At 37.3% G+C, this 18647-nt stretch overlaps 1 protein-coding gene across 4 annotated transcripts in view; it reads left to right on the top strand.

The window, feature by feature from the left end:
• Window positions 1-18647, top strand: part of LOC129417252 (ribokinase) — an 88805-nt gene that overhangs the window by 53197 nt on the left and 16961 nt on the right. The window contains exons 6-9 of one of the 4 annotated variants that reach the window (XR_008635702.2): window positions 783-947; window positions 12683-12774; window positions 15966-16154; window positions 16885-17002. Coding sequence is in view for 3 of the 4 variants with exons in the window: in XM_055171798.2 (XP_055027773.2) it covers window positions 783-947; window positions 12683-12774; window positions 15966-16154; window positions 16358-16384 (473 nt within the window). In the remaining variant the exon portion in view is untranslated. Of the gene's footprint in view, window positions 1-782; window positions 948-12682; window positions 12775-15965; window positions 16155-16357; window positions 16831-16884; window positions 17003-18647 lie in introns of those variants that run through there. The other 3 variants (XM_055171798.2, XM_055171797.2, XM_055171799.2) reach the window with 3 other exon arrangements.

Here is an 18647-nt window from a genome sequence, read left to right as displayed (position 1 = left end):
CGAATGGAAGAGACGCGTTGCGACACGCTCGTTTTTTCTGGCCGCATGTTTGAGAGAGAGCCAGAGAGCGTGTGTGTGTGTGTGTGTGTGTGTGTGTGTGTGTGAGTGAGAGAGAGGAGAAATGTAACAAAGTTTAATGTTGTCGGTAAACTGTGTTTGAGAGAGGGAGGTGTTCAGAGAGGATTCTGTTGGATGTTAAGATGTTATTTGTTTTATGGACTCAATGTTGAAAATTTCAAACATTTCAAACACGGTTGGCAGAAGTGAAAAACTAATAATTTATAAAATTACAATTTTGTTTGATTCCATGATGTATTTTACTCAACATGCAAATCCAAATTATTGTAATTTCCTGATAGTTACTTTCTATATCTGTCCTTTCACTTTATTAAGATCAGATTCTGCAGGTAAAATTACAATAATAAGGTGACTTGACTTGGACTTGACTTGACCTACTACAGGACTTGACTTGACTTGACTTGACATAGCCTGTGACTCGACTTGACTTGACTTGCCCAAGAAAAAAAATACTTGGGACTTACTTGAGACTTGAAGGTTCAGACTTGAGACTTACTTGAGACTTGCACATGTGTGACTTGGTCCCATCTCTGGAAACCAGTACTTTTACACTTTTACTTGAGTAAAAGTAAAGCTTGAGTTGATACTTCAACTTCTACAGAAGAATTTTTAAACCCTAGTAGATGTACTTCTACCTGAGTAATGAATGGGAATACCTTTGACACCACTGACTAGGTCACATTATTTGTATGTGACATTTACAGGGGAGAATGCTATAGTGATTGTGTCTGGTGCTAACATGCTGCTGGAACAAATAGAGCTACAAAAGGCACAGTCTGCCATCACTAGTGCCAAGGTGCTTATATGCCAGCTTGAAATCAACCCAGATGTGTCACTACATGCCTTGAAAATGGCCAAAAAGAGCCACGGTGAGTCAAACCCTTCAGCTTCATGTCTAAATGTTCCTATTTTTCCTGGTCCACTTCATTTTCTCCAAACACTCTGTCTTTCCTCTAAGATCTTTATATTTGTTCCTTATCATTTCTTTGTGTTGCCTCAATTTTGTGGTTCTTATTTTGTGGTTATTTAGTATGTTCACCCATTGGTTTACATAAGCATGATAATTTCCATAAATTATTATTTACTGATTTCTGTCCTACACTTTAACACAGGGCCAGATTTACTAACATAACTAATCGCAAAACAAGTAATCGCAACTAATTGTTGCAGAATAAAAGTTTTTGTTTAAATCATATATGTATGTGTATTGTGAATAATAACTATGTATATACAAGTAAACATACACACATGCATGTATAATTTTAAGAAAAAAATGTGTATATATTAAGTATTTATATTCATATATAATACAAATTACATATACATGTGTATATACTTTTTTGATATTTACATGTAAATATTTCTTAAATATATACATGCATGTGTGTGTATTTATATATACATAATTAATATACACAATACACACACATATATGATGTAAACAAAAACTTTTATTCTGCAAACGATTAGTTGTTATGCAGCCCTAATTTAACCCTCATAACACCAATTTTCCTGTATACATTAGTTCCTTGGGGGTAAAAATGACCCCAGAAATTAAATGAGTGATTACTAAAAATATATACATTTTAATGATAGAAATAATATATCAATTTTTTGTTTACTTCCCATCTATACATCTATAGATTAATGCTGTGTTTTGGGAGATATGAAGTACTTTTGTACCTGTTTACCACAAAATTCCTCAACTACACCATTAACTTGCCTGTAAAATATCACTTTTTATGAAAATTTCACATAAATTATGATCTACATTTGATTTTGTGTGTGTGTGTGTGTGTGTGAGAGAGAGCATTAGAGCCAACCAATTTACATCTTTGTTTTGCATTTATTCTAGATGCATTGATTTTTTTGACATTTTATACCGAATCAAGCCCAGGTTTTTTATTTGAATACTGACAGATAGTCTAGAAAATCACAAAATCTTATTCCACTGAGATGAAAGAACCATGTTTTAACTAAAAAAGTGGCTTGGGAGGATTGACCCCAAGGGACTTATTAGGGTTAAATGATTTACACAATGCAATTTACACATTTTTGCATGTCTAATAATACTGGTATATTTGCCATTATTTAACAACGAAAAAAGCATGTCTTAAATAATTTTCTGCTTAAAATGTCTGCAATTGTTGCTAAAAGAAGATGCAGAGATCAGAGAATGAATGGTATAAGGCAGAGGATTTGTTTAACATGTAACAGTTTATTTGGAATACCATAGGAACATATTATTCAAAAATGTTGTTTGCCAAGCCATGTTATTTTTTTATTTGCTGAAGTAAATAAAAGAGGAGTCACTAGAAGTCGTCACACAATACCAGACGTTTGAAAACTTCTTGTAAGCCTTCATTTTTTGTCCTCCAGTTCTTTTCGATGTACTATGGCTTCGTTAGCTGGGATTTCACACCCCAGATTTTCCGCTGCGATTGTGTGGTGCTGAACTCAGACGCATCAGGCATTAGTAGATCACCAGCACCTCATCAGCTCTGCTTATTTGCGACCCTGAACTAATTTGCGCTGCTCTTAGTAGATTGCATTGGTCATTATAGAAAATCAGCCTGTGTTATTTATGTACGCCTTTTTAGTAAATAACCAGCAGATTTTACCACTCCCATCTCCCCTTAGTGGAATTGCTTATATGCCCAGTTTAGTAAATCTGGCCCATAAAGTTTTATATACAACCCCAAATCCGAAAAAGTTGGGACACTGTAGAAATTGTGAATATAGACAACATATCAAATGTTGAAAGTGATATATTTTGAAATGTCATGCCAAATATTGGCTCATTTTGGATTTCATGAGAGCTACACATTCCAAAAAAAGTTGGGACAGGTAGCGATAAGAGGCCAGAAAAGGAGGACCAATGTTTAGGAATAGGAATATTGTCCCATTCTTGTCTAATTTAGACTTCTAGTTGCTCAACTGTCTTAGGTCTTCTTTGTCACATCTTCCTCTTTATGATGCACCAAATGTTTTCTATGGGTGAAAGATCTGGACTGCAGGCTGGCCATTTCAGTACCCAGATCCTTCTTCTACGCAGCCATGATGTTGTAATTGATGCAGTATGTGGTCTGGCATTGTCATGTTGGAAAATGCAAGGTCTTACCTGAAAGAGACGACGTCTGAATGGGATCATGTGTATCTAAAACTTGGATAAACATTTCAGGATTGATGGTGCCTTTCCAGATGTGTAAGCTGGCCATGCCACACGCACTCATGCAACCCCAAACCATCAGAGATGCAGGCTTCTGAAAAGAGCGCTAATAACAACTTGGGTTGTCATTGTCCTCTTTAGTCCGGATGAAATGGCATCCCAGTTTTCCAAAAAGAACTTCAAATTTTGATTCATTGGACCACAGAACAGTTTTTCACACTGCCAAAGTCCATTTTAAATGAGCCTTGTCCAGGGAAAACGCCTGTGCTTCTGGATCATGTTTAGATATGGCTTCTTTTTTGACCTATAGAGTTTTAGCTGGCAACGGCGAAAGACACGGTGGATTGTGTTCACCGACAATGTTTTCTGGAAGTATTCCTGGGCCCATGTTGTGATTTCCATTACAGTAGCATTCCTGTATGTGATGCAGTGCCGTCTAAGAGCCCGAAGATCACGGGCATCCAGTATGGTTTTTCAGCCTTGACCCTTGCGCACAGAAATTGTTCCAGATTCTCTGAATCTTTGAATGATATTATGCACTGTAGATGATGATAACTTCAATCTCTTTACAATTTTTCTCTGAGAAACTCAGAAAACTATTTTTCACTGCAGTATTGGGGGAATTGGTGATTCTCTGCCCATCTTGACTTCTGACAGACACTGACACTCTGAGAGGCTCTTTTTATACCCAATCATGTTGACAATTGACCTAATAAGTTGCAAATGGTCCTTCAACTGTTCCTTATATGTGCATTTAAATTTTCTAGCCTCTTATTGCTACCTGTCCCAACATTTTTTGGAATGTGTAGCTCTCATGAAATCCAAAATGAGCCAATATTTGGCATGACATTTCAAAATATCTCACTTTCAACATTTGATATGTTATCTATATTCTATTGTGAATAAAATATAAGTTTATGAGATTTGTAAATTATTCCATTACTTTTTTACTCACAATTTCTACAGTGTCCCAACTTTATCTGATTTGGGGTTGTAAATATACATGATCGGTCCTCCTATGGAAAATTACACAACCAGCTGTCTCAGTGTCTCAGATATCATTAGAACCATGTATGATCAAAGTCAGAGACATCCTGTACCCGCCTCATGGATTTGCACAATGATGCAACAAGCTCCATCCACAGATGGGTGACACAGATGGATACCCCCCACACCAACGCACCCCGACATTTACATTCACCACCTAAGAACTGCCCAGATACATGCTGCTTTGCCTTTTAGCAGACCATATTTAGTGTTAAGAGACATGCCATTAGCCCAAATTATCACTTGCAATGAATTCATCAGACAATGACGTGTACAGATAGCACTTAGCCAGAACTCAAGGCTTGTATTATGCACTTTCCACCCACACAGACTTACTGGAAAAGAATCTGATGCACGTTTTCCTAATACATTTTTATTAACACTGTCTAGCTTTGATTTTCCCCTGAAATGTAATACATTTCACTAAGCTATGAAGTTAACACACATTTTCTACTTTTGACCTGCATTGAAGAAATATAGCCATTATTCAGTGTTTACTCATTGCCTATTCCGTTTTTACTTTTATGTATTTTATAAAAATTGTCAAATAGTCACATAGTTTCATAGTTTTTTTAATATACAAACATGTATTTTATCAAAACAACTTATATTTTCATAATAAACACAAATCAAAGACCCCCCCCCCAAAAAAACCCCAAACTATAAGTGCTACCTAGTATTAAAAAAGGCATAACATTAATCACAGGTTTAATCTGTTAATCACAGGTTTGTAAAAAGGAGATAAAAGGGGACCAATTTTTTTCAGATAACAAAGTCTATTAGGGAATACCTAATTCTTTCCAAATGTAGAGTACTCAACAACTTAGCCAGCAAAAGTTTAAGTGTTCTGACCTCTTTTTTCTTCCCAAAAAGGATAAGTTTTTTGGCCGAGATCAACCCATAAGAAACAAATTGTTGTTGTGTCCATGTAAGTCTCAGGAATTCTTCAGAGACTCCAAATATAATTAAATCTGGTTCAATAGGAATTTCCAATGTATTGGAAAAAAACTCAAAATATTTTGTTATAGTAATTCTGTAATTTAGGACAAAAGACATAGCTGTAAGACAGATTGGCTTCTAAAAATTAATAGTTGTCACACAATGGAGAGATTTCTGGAAATGTTTTGTTAAATTTACATTTGGAATCATAAAGCCTATGAACTACTTTAACTTGTATAAGACAATGTCTGGCATTAATGGAGCAGCTGTGGATCAATTCCAGACATTGTTCCCAGATTTCATTGGCCAGTTCTTCTTCCCAGGCAATTGTAATGTTCTCCAAAGATAGATTCTTCATCTGATCTAGTCACTGATCTATTCACCTTATTCTGCCACGCCCCTTTTTAATTCTTTGCTCTTCCGCATTTTGTCAACCGACTTCCGCTGCTAATATGGCACAGTGCATTCGGTGGTTAGTTTGGTGGTTAGAAGATTGTTTGTAGTTCACTATGGGGCGATTTCCCGGACAGGGATTAGCTTAAGCCAGGACTAGACCTGATTTTAATTGGGAAATATAACTAGTTTTAACAAACATACCATACTAAAAACATTACTTATGTGCATTTTGAGGCAAAACAAAGGGCACTGATGTATTTTAAGGTACGTCAGTGCAAGTTGTTTTGAGTTTGGAAAGCTCTTACATTTATTTTAGTCTAGTACTAGTCTAATCCCTGTCCGGGAAACCGCCCCTATTAGTTTAGTGAAATGACAAATATCGCTACTGCTGTAAATGTTTTAAATTAGTAGCACGGTTAAAACTTCATACGACGCTCGGATAGTCTTATATTGTCCCATCAATCGTCTCGTAGTTAGACGATATGAATCGGCCGCGGCAAGTAACCTATGGGGCATATTAAATTACCTCGTCCTGTCAGAAGGAGTTGATGCAGCAGTGAAAATTATTAAAAGTACTTATGCCTACCAATATTTACACAGTGATTTCGTCTTTTTTAAAGCAAATGTGCACCTTAGCCAGTCCAATAACTATTTCGTTTTTATGTGGTAATGTACCATGATAGTATTCATTTGCAAACTTGCCAACACTTATTCCTTAAAATCAGGAGACTTAAATCCTTTTAAGTGGAATCTACAAAGCTCACATATGGTTTAGGAAATTCCTTACAGATAATATCTGATCACATTGTAAAGGTTTATATAGCTGCATGACAGGTAACAGTTGATCACATAGTAAAGGTTTAATATAACTGCATGGCAGGTAACATCTGATCACATTGTAAAGGTTTAATATAACTGCATGGTAGGTAACATCTGATCACATTGTAAAGGTTTGATATAAATGCACAACATCATATCACATTGTAAAGGTTTAATATAACTGCATGGCAGGTAACATTTGATCACATTGTAAAGGTTTAATATAAATGCACAACAGATCACATTGTAAATGTTTAATATCACTGCATGACATCTGATCACATAGGTTTAATGTAACTTTACAACATGTAAAATCAGGTCACATTGTAAAGGTTTATAAAAATAACTATGGACTAAGAAACTTTTCAGCAAGACCACCCTGCAATAAATTAAAAGACAGCTTTATCAGAGTCATCAGGAGCTGATCCCAAGCGTATTTCTGGAAGCTGTTGGTGTATGTACTGGTAAAGTGCTTGGCGACTGTTTAATGGATGCAATATCAACCCTGTGTAAAGCTGACAAAGATGGTTGTTTCTCAGCAGATATATGAACATTTGTGCCAGCTCAACACATTGAAGCAGTTTCTTGGACAGGGTTTACAGGACTAGGCCTTAATTATATTAGGACATTTTAGTTTTTACAAACAAACCCTACAAAAAAACAAGACTGGTGCGCATCTTGTGACAAAACAATGGCACTCATATATGTTGAGGTATGTCAGTACAAGGTGTTTTTAAATTATTGTAGCTCAAATATGTATTTTAGCCTGGTACCAGGATAAGCCCTGTCCGGAAAAACCGCACATTGTTTTCCCATATCAGATGAAGCTTGCTTCAGGTTGAGTTGTGATTTTAAAGTGTAGTTGTGGTCAGAGACGGATGGATCCTCCCATTGTGGTTCTGCATCACAGTTTAGGAACATGTTGTTTGTATCATCCTCACAGTTGTCCACTGCATCACTACACATCAATGCATCTGTGAAAATAATATAACCATAAACATTTTATGTTAGTATTTAAAATAAACTTGCATCATGAGAATTAATATATAAATGGCATCCATAATTAAACAGAACAGTGTGTGAGAGAGATGCTTTAAAAAGAGACGGTAACATTATACACACAACCTTTAACTTCAGTGTTAAATATGTCGTTTAATAGGTCATTATCAATATCTGAATGAGAAATGAACTGACCTCCTAGCATCTGAAATCTCAGGAATCATGTGGGCTACTGTATGAATGTAATGTACTATAATGTCGTGAAAAATAAGGTGAATATAAATGACTGGATTGTGCATGACGTCACACTTGTGAAGCCACTGTGCCACCATGTTGGTATACCCAAACATTCTATTAAATCAATGGACGTTATTAGATTTTAATGATAAAATATCACTTTACAAGTCTTCGTTTTTATATCTGAACTCTCCCTGTACATTATTACAAAACAAACGTCCTAAGCATGTTAGATTTGTTTCTTTCTGCAAACTCTCTGAATCTGATTCAGGGTCAAACTAAGGCCCTGTTTATATTAGAGCATTTTCGTTTTAAAACTGCATTTTAAAATGAAAACGATCCTCGTTTATACTGGCATTTTAAAAAGAATCTTCATCCACACTATACACCACCATAAACGCATGTAACATGACCAATCACGTTACTGGGCATGCGCATAAAAGTGTAAAATAATTTATTACTCTAATAATAGCTTACCTTTGCGCATTTATGCAGGGGTGTGCGATATTGACAAAAATTAATACCTGGGTCCTTTGCTGGCAACTACAACAGACACTATTTTTGAACCTATAAAAATGTGTTTGTGTTACAGAGACAATTTTGTTTGATTATCTGTACACGCAGGAGACGCTGAAACCCGATTATGGTAATGGACATTTTGAACGCTGCAAGGATTGACCAATCACACTTGTTTAGAACCCCTGACCAATCAGAGTATACTTTCCGTTTGTGGGGGTGGGGCTTTGTAGAGACACGCGCTGCAATCAAGCGTTTTAGAGAGAGGTGTTGCAAATATCAATATTATGAGAAAAATAATGCGTTTTGTGGCAGGCCCCAACAATAAATAAACTTTTTGTGCTCAGATTAGTGGCTCTTTAAATTCAGTGAAAAAAATAGGTTGGTTCTTTGCGCATGCGCACACATTTTCCCTGGCGCCAAAAGGAGTTTCCAGTCAGGTTCACGGTGGGAACTGAAGATGGTTTATTTCAGCCCCGGTGTTTTGCTCATTCAGTCTATTTGCACAGTAAGTAATATTTCATGAAATACAGCACCTTTATTACAGTGAATAGTTTTATAATGTCTCGGTTGCTATCGTAACCTCGGTTCCCTGAGAGACGGGAACGAGACATTGCGTCCGCTGACGCTATTGGAACTCCTCCCTCTTACGGTTTCTCCGAAGCTTTTATTGAATAACGCCAGTGTACTGGCCAATGCCGCCCATGACGGCATATACTGGACTTCCACTACTATATTGGCTGTTTAGGTGGCAAAATACTCAGATTCTTTCAACTGAACGAACAGTAGAGCTGATCTGAGCAGTGACACAGCGGCTTACGCAGTGTCTCGTTCCTTTCTCTCAATGAGACATTCCCTATTGAGAGCGGTCACTCGACATTGCGTCCACTGACGCTATGGGAGATTGTATCCAATAACGCAGTGAGAATAGCAAAGAGCAACCCCAGTGGAGCTTACTCATGTCCATACACCGCAATGTTTAGGACTTAATCAAAGCTCATCCAGAACAGAATGCATACAGTCACAGTATTGCTGCACTACAGCACAAAAGCAAAATGTTACAGTATGACAGCAATGGCTAGGCCGAGCCCAACTTGAGCAGTAACAAGCATACCTGCTCCTAGCATCTGCGTGAAAGATAGCGTGAAAGAACGAGAATGAAGCGAAAACATGGCCCCGTACCTCGACATCAACAGAATACAGCGGAACTGGCAATGCGGTAAAAATTGTGAATAAGTGTTGGATAGTGCAAATGCCAAATTAGAAACACGATCCTAGTGTGGTGGTAATGTTCTGGTAATGTTCTGCCCTCCCTTAGCATCTAATGATCCAGTAAACCCAGTTGGATCCCAGCAGCTGACTGCTTACTGTAGGTGGAGCGGGAATAAGCTCACAGAATGAGCTAGGCAGAACACAGCAATCGTGTTTGTAAACTGGCATTGCTAGTATTTCAGATCGAAAATGTATATCTTTGTGTAATTTCATAAGTTCATTTTGGTGTTTGTTTGTTTTCATTGCAGGTTTACAACCTAGCGATCAAACCGATTAGTTAAGTGACGAACTAAACGTCACATATATCTGGATGTGTAAGTTATATGTACCCAATAAATGCACAAAAAGTGGCTCGAGTTGTATCCGCCAGGCTTGTCCTGAAACCCTTCCAGTGGGGAGTTTTATCGATTTAATTCTTATCGACAATTAATCGAAGATCAATTAATTGTTAACATCCCTAATTTAAATCAAATTTTTATCATAATTTATGTGAATTTTTCATAAAAATGTCATATTTTACAGGCAAGCTAATGGTGTAGTTGAGGAATTTAGTGGTCATCATCATCAGTCCCATGACCTGGTGTGGTCGTCGGGTCGCTGCACTGTTTAACATCTGATCAGGTCCTTCCATTTTTCTTGGTCATGTGCTAGTGCCTGTGTCTCTGCGAAGCTTTTCATGGTCCATTCTGTAATGTTGTCCGCCCACTTCTTTCTCTGTCTACCTCGTCTTCTGCCACCTGGGACACTACCTTGAAGGATTGTTGTAGACATGTTATTGGCTCTGACAACATGTCCATACCATTTCAGCTTTTTCTTTTTAACTGTAGTAAGGAGGTCCTCATACTGGCCTGCTTCACGCCTGATGATGTTTCTCACCAAAAGTACTTAATTTCTCCAAAAACACAGCATTGATGTATAGATGGGGAGTAAACAACAAAATTCATATATTATTTGTTTCATTAAAAATGTATGTATTTTTTGTAATCACTATTTTAATTTCTGGGGTCACTTTTACCCCTACAGAAGTCTAACGTATAAAGGAAAATCGGTGCTTGTGAGGGTTAATAAAGCATTTATTAAAGGTATAGCGAAAGATTTTACCGAATTATTTAAAAGAACCGCCCCTCCACATTTTAAAAAAAAAATGTGCACGCACCACACTCTACCTCCTCCCGAGAGGAAACGCCTGTTACACGCGTGCACGAGACAGAGAGAGAGCATGCAGGAGCCTAGTTCATCTCTTCGCTCTGTTTACATGTTGCTGTCGGCATGTTTACAGTGTCTGCGCGGTTCATGATTTGTGCCAGGGCTAGCATCGCTAATCATAGCTTACATCAGCTTTTACTAGCAGTGATTTTAAATGGATTTCTCCAAATAGCATGACAAAATGTACCTTTCCAGTAGAAACTTTGTGTGGGAAGCCCAACCTGCACTATTAGCTCACGCCAGCGTGTGAAATAGTCTCCCATAAACACTGGTCTTGTTTCTTTCTTCATAGTCCTTTCTCTTCCTGTCATACAATTCATAGACACTTTTTCTCTTGCGACCCCCAGACATTTTGAAAAAAAAAACACAGTGAGAACGCGAGCTTCAATGAATGGTTGAAACCGTAGCACAACACACATACACGTGAAAGTGCGCATGTGCAGAAAGCGAACCTAGGGACGAGCACGTACAACGGTTATACGTCAACATATCATCAGAATGATTGACATCTGGGATGACCAATAATATAGGTGATCCACCCGGAAAACGAAAATCTTCCGCTATACCTTTAACACACTGAGTAAGATGTGTTATTGTACATTTTAAAAGTTTATTAATCATTTACTTATACTTTCTAAATTTTCTTATAAATCACTGACAACTTACAAATAACTGGTTTGTAAATAATGAAAAATTTATTAATGTTATACTTTAAAAATGATACTTTGATAATTTATAAAGTATCAAAATAAAATTATATTAATGTCTATTAATTTAGGACCAATGCTTTATAAATGATGAATTAATTATTTACTAATGCTTAACTAATGATTTATTGTGTGCAGTTATTATAGTGTTACCCAGTATTTTACGGCACATATATCATTTTGTTAAGTCTTGCTGCTTTTAACTGTGGTGTTTGTGTTTTCCTTTTTAGGATTTTTTAAAATTACCAATATGTGTAAATAACTATTCCAGTAACGGTTCCAAAATGCAATAAACGCCATTTTTTTTATGTTACCGCCAAAATCAGTATTGTATCAGGTCAGTATTAAAAAGTCAACTCTTCATTTCATGCAAAATCCGATATCCACCATGTTGTTCAGTCATGTTATCTCCATTTTTTCCAAACCGCGATAAATGCCAGTCCTCCTTCTCTGCGGAATGCAATAAATCCGCTCAACAAATCATAGTGCCCATAGTGTGGCCCTTTGAATTTGTGTTTTTCTCATCTACTTTGTACTTCATGATCAACAAACAAAAATAAAATACTAATTTTGATGGCATTGATAAACCTGTGGTGGTTTTCTCTGGTGGGGAAGAAACGTAAGCCATCAAAGTCAAATAATTGATAAATAATTTTCAAGTAATTTTGCCGGTTGTAACTTGTTCTTGCATGGCCGCATCAAGCTTCTGTCATTCTATCACATTGATCCCAGGGGATCTTATGAAAAACGTTCCATTATTTTACGCGAAGTCAACGAAAATCGAACAGGACTAAAACATTTTACAGCTGATTGCTGTCAAAAAAGTTCAGCGACAACGTCCCAAGGATGACAGCAGCATTGACAATGACTGTTTTGTGACAGTGACAAAATAAGTGTTTTGATTAATGCCATAGGCTATTTTTTAATCAGTGTATATCACTAGTCCATATGACATGGCAAAGAAAGATGAATGCACATTTATATATTCATTCAATAGATTTATATTATTTTGAAAAAATAACTTCATGGATTATTGCATTTTGCAGAAAAAATAATCAGTTTTTATAATAAATGTTTAAAAAACAAATTATGGATTATATTTTTTTTATGTTATTCTAACCTAAAGATGCTGCGTCAAAGTTTGTTACAGAAAATAGTGGTTTTCATCTTGTCACTTTCTTGGTATAGAAAACACATTTTTACGGAAATTAGTCGAAATGGATTTATTGCGTTTTGGAACCAAACTCTTTATATATGCACATATACATATGTATAACTATTTCTATATTTCTTACAGTAAAGACCATTTTCAATCCAGCTCCTGCTATTGCAGATCTTCATTCAGATTTCTACAAAGCATCTGACGTTTTCTGCTGCAATGAGTCTGAGGTGAAAACACAATTTCAGTTACATTTAACTAGGATAGAAAGTTTTAATCATCACAAATTTCACTCTTTTAAAGTCCACATGAAATTAGAATTGACCCTATTTATTTAGTTAGAGCACCATTACTCGTTTTGTGGTTAACATTTATTTTTTCTTTAAACTTGAATTTCTTTCATCCAAATCTGAACATGTACCACACTGGAATGACAAACTTTCTCTAAAGACGTCAGTTCGACAGTTTAGCATTCAATTTTTCATTAACTCTGCTGCAAACTCCATTTCTTACTTTCTTATTTAGATTCAATTAATTTGCAGAGAAATAAACAAGTCAAGCTTTTTTCTCACCTAATATCTTGGTTTGCTCTGAAATACATCAAAATTATTAAGTTGGTCACAACCTCCTATTCACGCAGACTTAATTCATTGATTAATAGCCTTAATAAATAGTCATTTTTAAAATAAATAATAAATATGAATCCATAAATCAGTTTTACTTTAGTCTTTACCACAAAGGGTGACGTCTTGCCTGTAGGTTATCAGATTTGTTGAAGCAGGCACTAGAGTTCACAACAGCTATCCCAGTTATCCCATCTGGTCATGACCCAGGAACAAAACACAACAGCCCACAAATTCCCCTACTTGTCCACGTGCAAAGAATTACTTCATTGCCTGCTGTCTCTTACTGTAACTGTGATATTTGGAGCCTCCCTCTCTTACATCATGGCTAGGCAATATGATAAATGATGGCTTGGATTGATGGGAAACAGTTAATGCGGCCACAGATGGTATGTCAGTCTGGCCTGGGGCAAAAACTCAGGAGTGACTGAAAGTTTGGACCAGAGTGTACCATCAGGGACACATTGATGTGGTTGAGAGGCTGACTGGAAAAATGTGCAGGTGGGACTTAAAAGGCTAAAACCTTAACCTTCATCTGTACACACTTGGTTCTTACCTGCAATTTCAGTTGTGAAAGTGAACGGTGACTCATCAGCAGTTTACAGAAGATGATAACCGCACACTGTTGGGTAATGCATGTGTTTTTCCGTTTTGCCTTGTTTTATGGGGTTTGGTGAGAGTACACCAAACTCTTAGCTAAAAAGTTTAGCTAAACAGTTTGATATAAACATGCATAATGGACATTTTTTACAATCGGCTAATGTTTATGTTAAGTTATTTTATTTTATTACTTGGGTTTTCATTATCTCAGTACTGTACATACACATGACATGTGTTACAGTGTTTAATTTTTAATGCGTTCTTTACTGAAATCTGTGTTCTCACATAAATACCTAATCCAACTATTATAGAATGATAGCTTAAAAACATACATTATGCACGAAAGTCAAATGCTAAGTTTTGGCCACCACAAAGCATAGTTGCATTTCAGTGGCTGTAGCCAGTTTTTTTTTTTTCTATAAAAATATCTTTAATGCACATTAAAGGGATAGTTACCTAAAAAAAGAAAATGACCCCATGATGTACTCGCCTTCAAACCATCCTCAATTTATAAGATTATCTTTTTTCAGATGAACACAATCTGAGGTATATTAGAAAAGGTTCTGCTGTTCCAAGTATGATAATGGGAGTAAATGGAGCTTCTGATTTGAAGCCCAAAAAAGTCCATCCTTCCTTCACAGAAACGATTCACACGCCTTCAGGGGTTTAAAAATGACTTTTAGGGGCATTCAATGTAATTTTGTAAGAAAAATATCAATATTTAAAACTTTACAAGCTAAAATTAGCTTTGGGTGACAACTGACACACACTCATGAGAGAGTGCGTTTCCAGCATATGACTTAGCGTGTGAGGCGTAGTGACAAATACAGAACAACAGGCAAAAAACTCAATATCCTCTTATCTAATATTGAAATCCTCTGCCATTTTCTTTAAATCCCTGTTTTAGATTTCTATTGCCGTTATGTTTTGCTCTCTGCACTTCCGCATTCGTCACTATGCCACTACGTTCTACATCATACACTGGTAACCCACTCTCTCGTTAACGTGCATCAGTCATTACCGGAAGAAAACAAATAGGCATTAATGCAGCCTGCACCGAAGACAGAGACTGAAGCACAGGAGATACAGACAGTATTTGTGACCATGATGCTGGAGACCGGAGCACACGAGATACAGGTGACCGCCGTGGCCATAACTCTGAAGCACAGGAGTAACCGACGGCGCCATAACAGGTTGACACCCCCCCACAATTTTGTTGGGAAATATTTCAGAGGTGTGTGCTGCCCAAACATATGCAATGACCGTCAAGTACATCACAACGACCTCCGGAGCCACCACAAGAGCTGGACTAAGCATTGAGAGGAGAGCAGGCTCCACTTTGACCTCGGGAGTGAGCGAGCACCTCACAGAGTTCAGAAGAGTGAGCGAGCACCTCACAGAATTCAAAAGAGTGAGCAAGCTCCTCACAGAGTTCAGGAGAGTGAGCGAGCACCTCACAGAGTCACAGGCTAGATAGTTAGAAAATTTGTCCTCATCGACTATATCAACAACAAAATATGAGCCATCGGGGGAAATCGTAGCCTAGTGGTTAGAGAGTCAGGCTTTTAACCCGAGAGTTGCCGGTTCAAATCTTAAGGGCTTTTTAAATGAAGGATATTATTAATTAAATTGACAACTTGCATAGATCAGGAGACAGGAGCAAAAACAAATCATCATGCAGTCCCAGCCAAAGGCTTGCACTGAGAATAGAATCACTCCAGCTCACAAGATGGGAAAAGGCCAAAATACCTCCACATAACAACCATTTTTGTGGAGGTGGAAAAGGTGGTGGTCCTTGTGGGAAATCATGCTGTCAGCAGTGTGGGTCTGGTCTTCTGTTACGGGAGTGACTATGTTGAAGAAGAAACATGAATAAAGATGAAGAATTCAAATAGGCTTTTTAATATCCACAGGGTAAATTCCAAAACATAAGTAACAATTAAACACAGCATAACATAGACAGAGTAAGCTTAAATGGAGTGGAGATGATCACGCTGGCAGGTCAGGCTGATTGTAGACATGAAACAGGTGAGGGAGCATGGAGGATCTTGGGAAATTTAGTCCTGAGGGTGACAAAAAATGAATTAAAAGGGGAACAGACAGGCAGACAAACAGTGAGCCAGACAGTTTTAACATAGTTGTATAATAATTGTAAACATTATTTATATATTAAATGTTTGTTTTTCATTATCTTACAGGCAGAGCTGTTAACAGGGCTGCCTGTGTCCTCTGTGGAAGATGCCAAACAAGTTGGCCTAGATCTTCTTCACAAAGGTTGTGGTTCAGTCATTGTAACCTTGGGGCCACAGGGCTGTGTAGTGTGTGAGTCCACAAGTGTAGCCGCCAAACTAGTTCCCACCACCACAGTCACTGCTGTGGATACTACGGTAAGATTACATTCACAATATTTCTAAAATATTACTACAGTCATACTAAAATCACAATTAAACAATATATTTCTGACCAACAATTAAAACTGATATTAACTGTAACATTTTCACACAAGTTCAGATTGCGCAAAAAATATTTTTTTGAGGTTGTTTCACAGCTAAACACAGCTAAGCCAGTGCCTCACACAATTCTCCCCCAGAGAATTGTCAGTTTTATCAATAAATGATTGGTTCTTACAACTGGATGGCAGGACAGGGCGCCAGAGCATTCGTATTGAGGGTTTCATTGTCTCCTATTCATAGTAAGTATTCATAGTGCTACAGTGGTTTCTCATCACCACATAAGAAGGGAGGGAAACATTTTCCTGAAACACGTTCTTGTGTAATAGGTTCTTGTGTGGAAAATCAAATTTTTTGTCACAATTGAGGAAAGTCAGTGCTGCAGGAAGTTGGATGCATACTGTGCTTTAGACTTCATGTGCAGTGGCTGACTCTGCACCCAAGCTTTGAGGCGTGCTGTTTGAACCCATGTGCTACATATAGAACTTATATAGACCGGAGCATGGACCTCTCCAGGCCAGCAAAAATGAGAATGTGTTTAGGGCGAGGATAATTTATTACTATTACTAATTTATTTAATATATGTACGTATTAATAGTAAATTAAAGATTTAAATATTAAAACAATCTGAATGAATGTGTTTCAATTATAAGTTGCTTATATTTAGGTCATGACCACCTAACTATGTGGTGAGAGCATCAAAATGGCTGGAAGTTGGCGAAAAGATGCGGCGCGTCTTGGACGGTGTGAGGGCCGAGTAGAGTTGAAATCAGCTCAACTTTATGGTAATTATCTAGGAGGTGGTTCGGCTGCAAACCAATCGGAAGGCGGAAACCCATAGAATAATTTTGGCAGGGTAGCCAGAGCATTTTTTGACACTCTCGCCCGGCTGCAGTGTGAACGTACAGTAAGTCACACTTTTGATGCCATTGGTGTAAGTCTATAAATATTGATACCAATACGCAGAATATAGGCAAGTTGTCCGCTGGGCCTAAGGTAATAAAAACATAATGGTTAATTTTTAAAAGGTCTTTATACACCCATGATAATATAGTTTTGTATATTATTTAGCATTTCTGTCAAGAAATCCTTTTAAAATTTACACACTGCACCTTTAAGATAAGATCAGATATATACCAAACAGATCTGCATTTATGGTTTATTCAATTCAGTTTTGTTTATATAGCGCCGAAAGAAAAATATACCATCTGATCTTTAAAAACGTTTAACAAATTTTCAGTAACTTGCTCAACATCTGTGTGGGTATCATACTAATGTGGTAATGTGTTAAATCATGAATGATGTGCAAGATAGATGCCAACAGTCTCATCCTTGTTGATCCTCTGGAGGGATCTGGAGAGAGGAGCAGGTGTAGTGAAAGACATTACTGCATTCTCACAAAGCCTGTGGAGTTTTTCCATTGCATAGTACCCCACGGACAGGTGGTGTCATCTCACTTGACTTCGGGTCGCTTAGTTTTTCCATTGAGTTTAGTACCACTTCAAAGTGGGAGGGATTATAGGTGTGTTGTTTTATTTGCGCTGCCTACTGCTGTGACATCATACAAGTGGGTGCGAGCAACAGAGGGAGCATCATTGGAATGCAGTTATTTATCAGTCCCCACAAAATCAAATATAAATGCCACAAATAGATGTTTTCACATTGCGTTTATCACTACCTCTGTCTCAAATGAGTTTCTGTACAAACACCCATGAAATCAGTCGATGTGCTCCGCTGAGCCTCATTTAAAGGTGCAGTGTGTAAATTTTAGCGGCATTTAGTGGTGAGGTTGTGAATTGCAACCAACGGCTCAGTCCACTGCTTCCCCTCGCTTTTGAAACACATAGAGAAGCTACTGTAGGCACCACCGGACAAACATGTCATCGTCGGAGACAACTTAGTTAAAAAAGTTTGTCCGTTAAGGGCTTCTGTAGAAACATGGCAGCCCAAAATGGCGACTTCCATGTAAGGGGACCCTCCGTGTATATAGATAAAAACGTCTCATTCTAAGGTAATAAACACGTAACGGTTCATTATGAACGGTCTTTATACACCTCTGATAATATAGTTGTGTATATTATTTTGCATTTCTGTGAAAAGATACTTCTAAAAATTACATACTGCACCTTTAAGTCGCAAAAATGCTGTGCAAACATGCAGATGTGCCGCCACAAACTACAAACCTGGAAAACACTAGTATGGTGTTTCTGATTCTCAGCCAGTGGATGTTTTTTACCACTAAAAGGGAGTTTGGGAACTTACAAAAGATGACAAGGTAAAGCTAATTTAGCATATAGTGGTAACGTTGGTAGTGACAATTGTCTCATCAATGTTTTACATCACATTTTATTGTGAGCTCAGCTCGTTTGGAACCTCAACCGAGGTGGTAATAAAGAAAGTATCAGGTACTATGCCCTGTACACAGTAGAA

Source organism: Misgurnus anguillicaudatus, unplaced genomic scaffold (genome assembly GCF_027580225.2).
Source record: "Misgurnus anguillicaudatus unplaced genomic scaffold, ASM2758022v2 HiC_scaffold_28, whole genome shotgun sequence".
NCBI lineage: Eukaryota > Metazoa > Chordata > Actinopteri > Cypriniformes > Cobitidae > Misgurnus > Misgurnus anguillicaudatus.
Note: the sequence above shows the minus strand (reverse complement) of the source record. Positions and strands in the feature narration are given on the sequence as shown.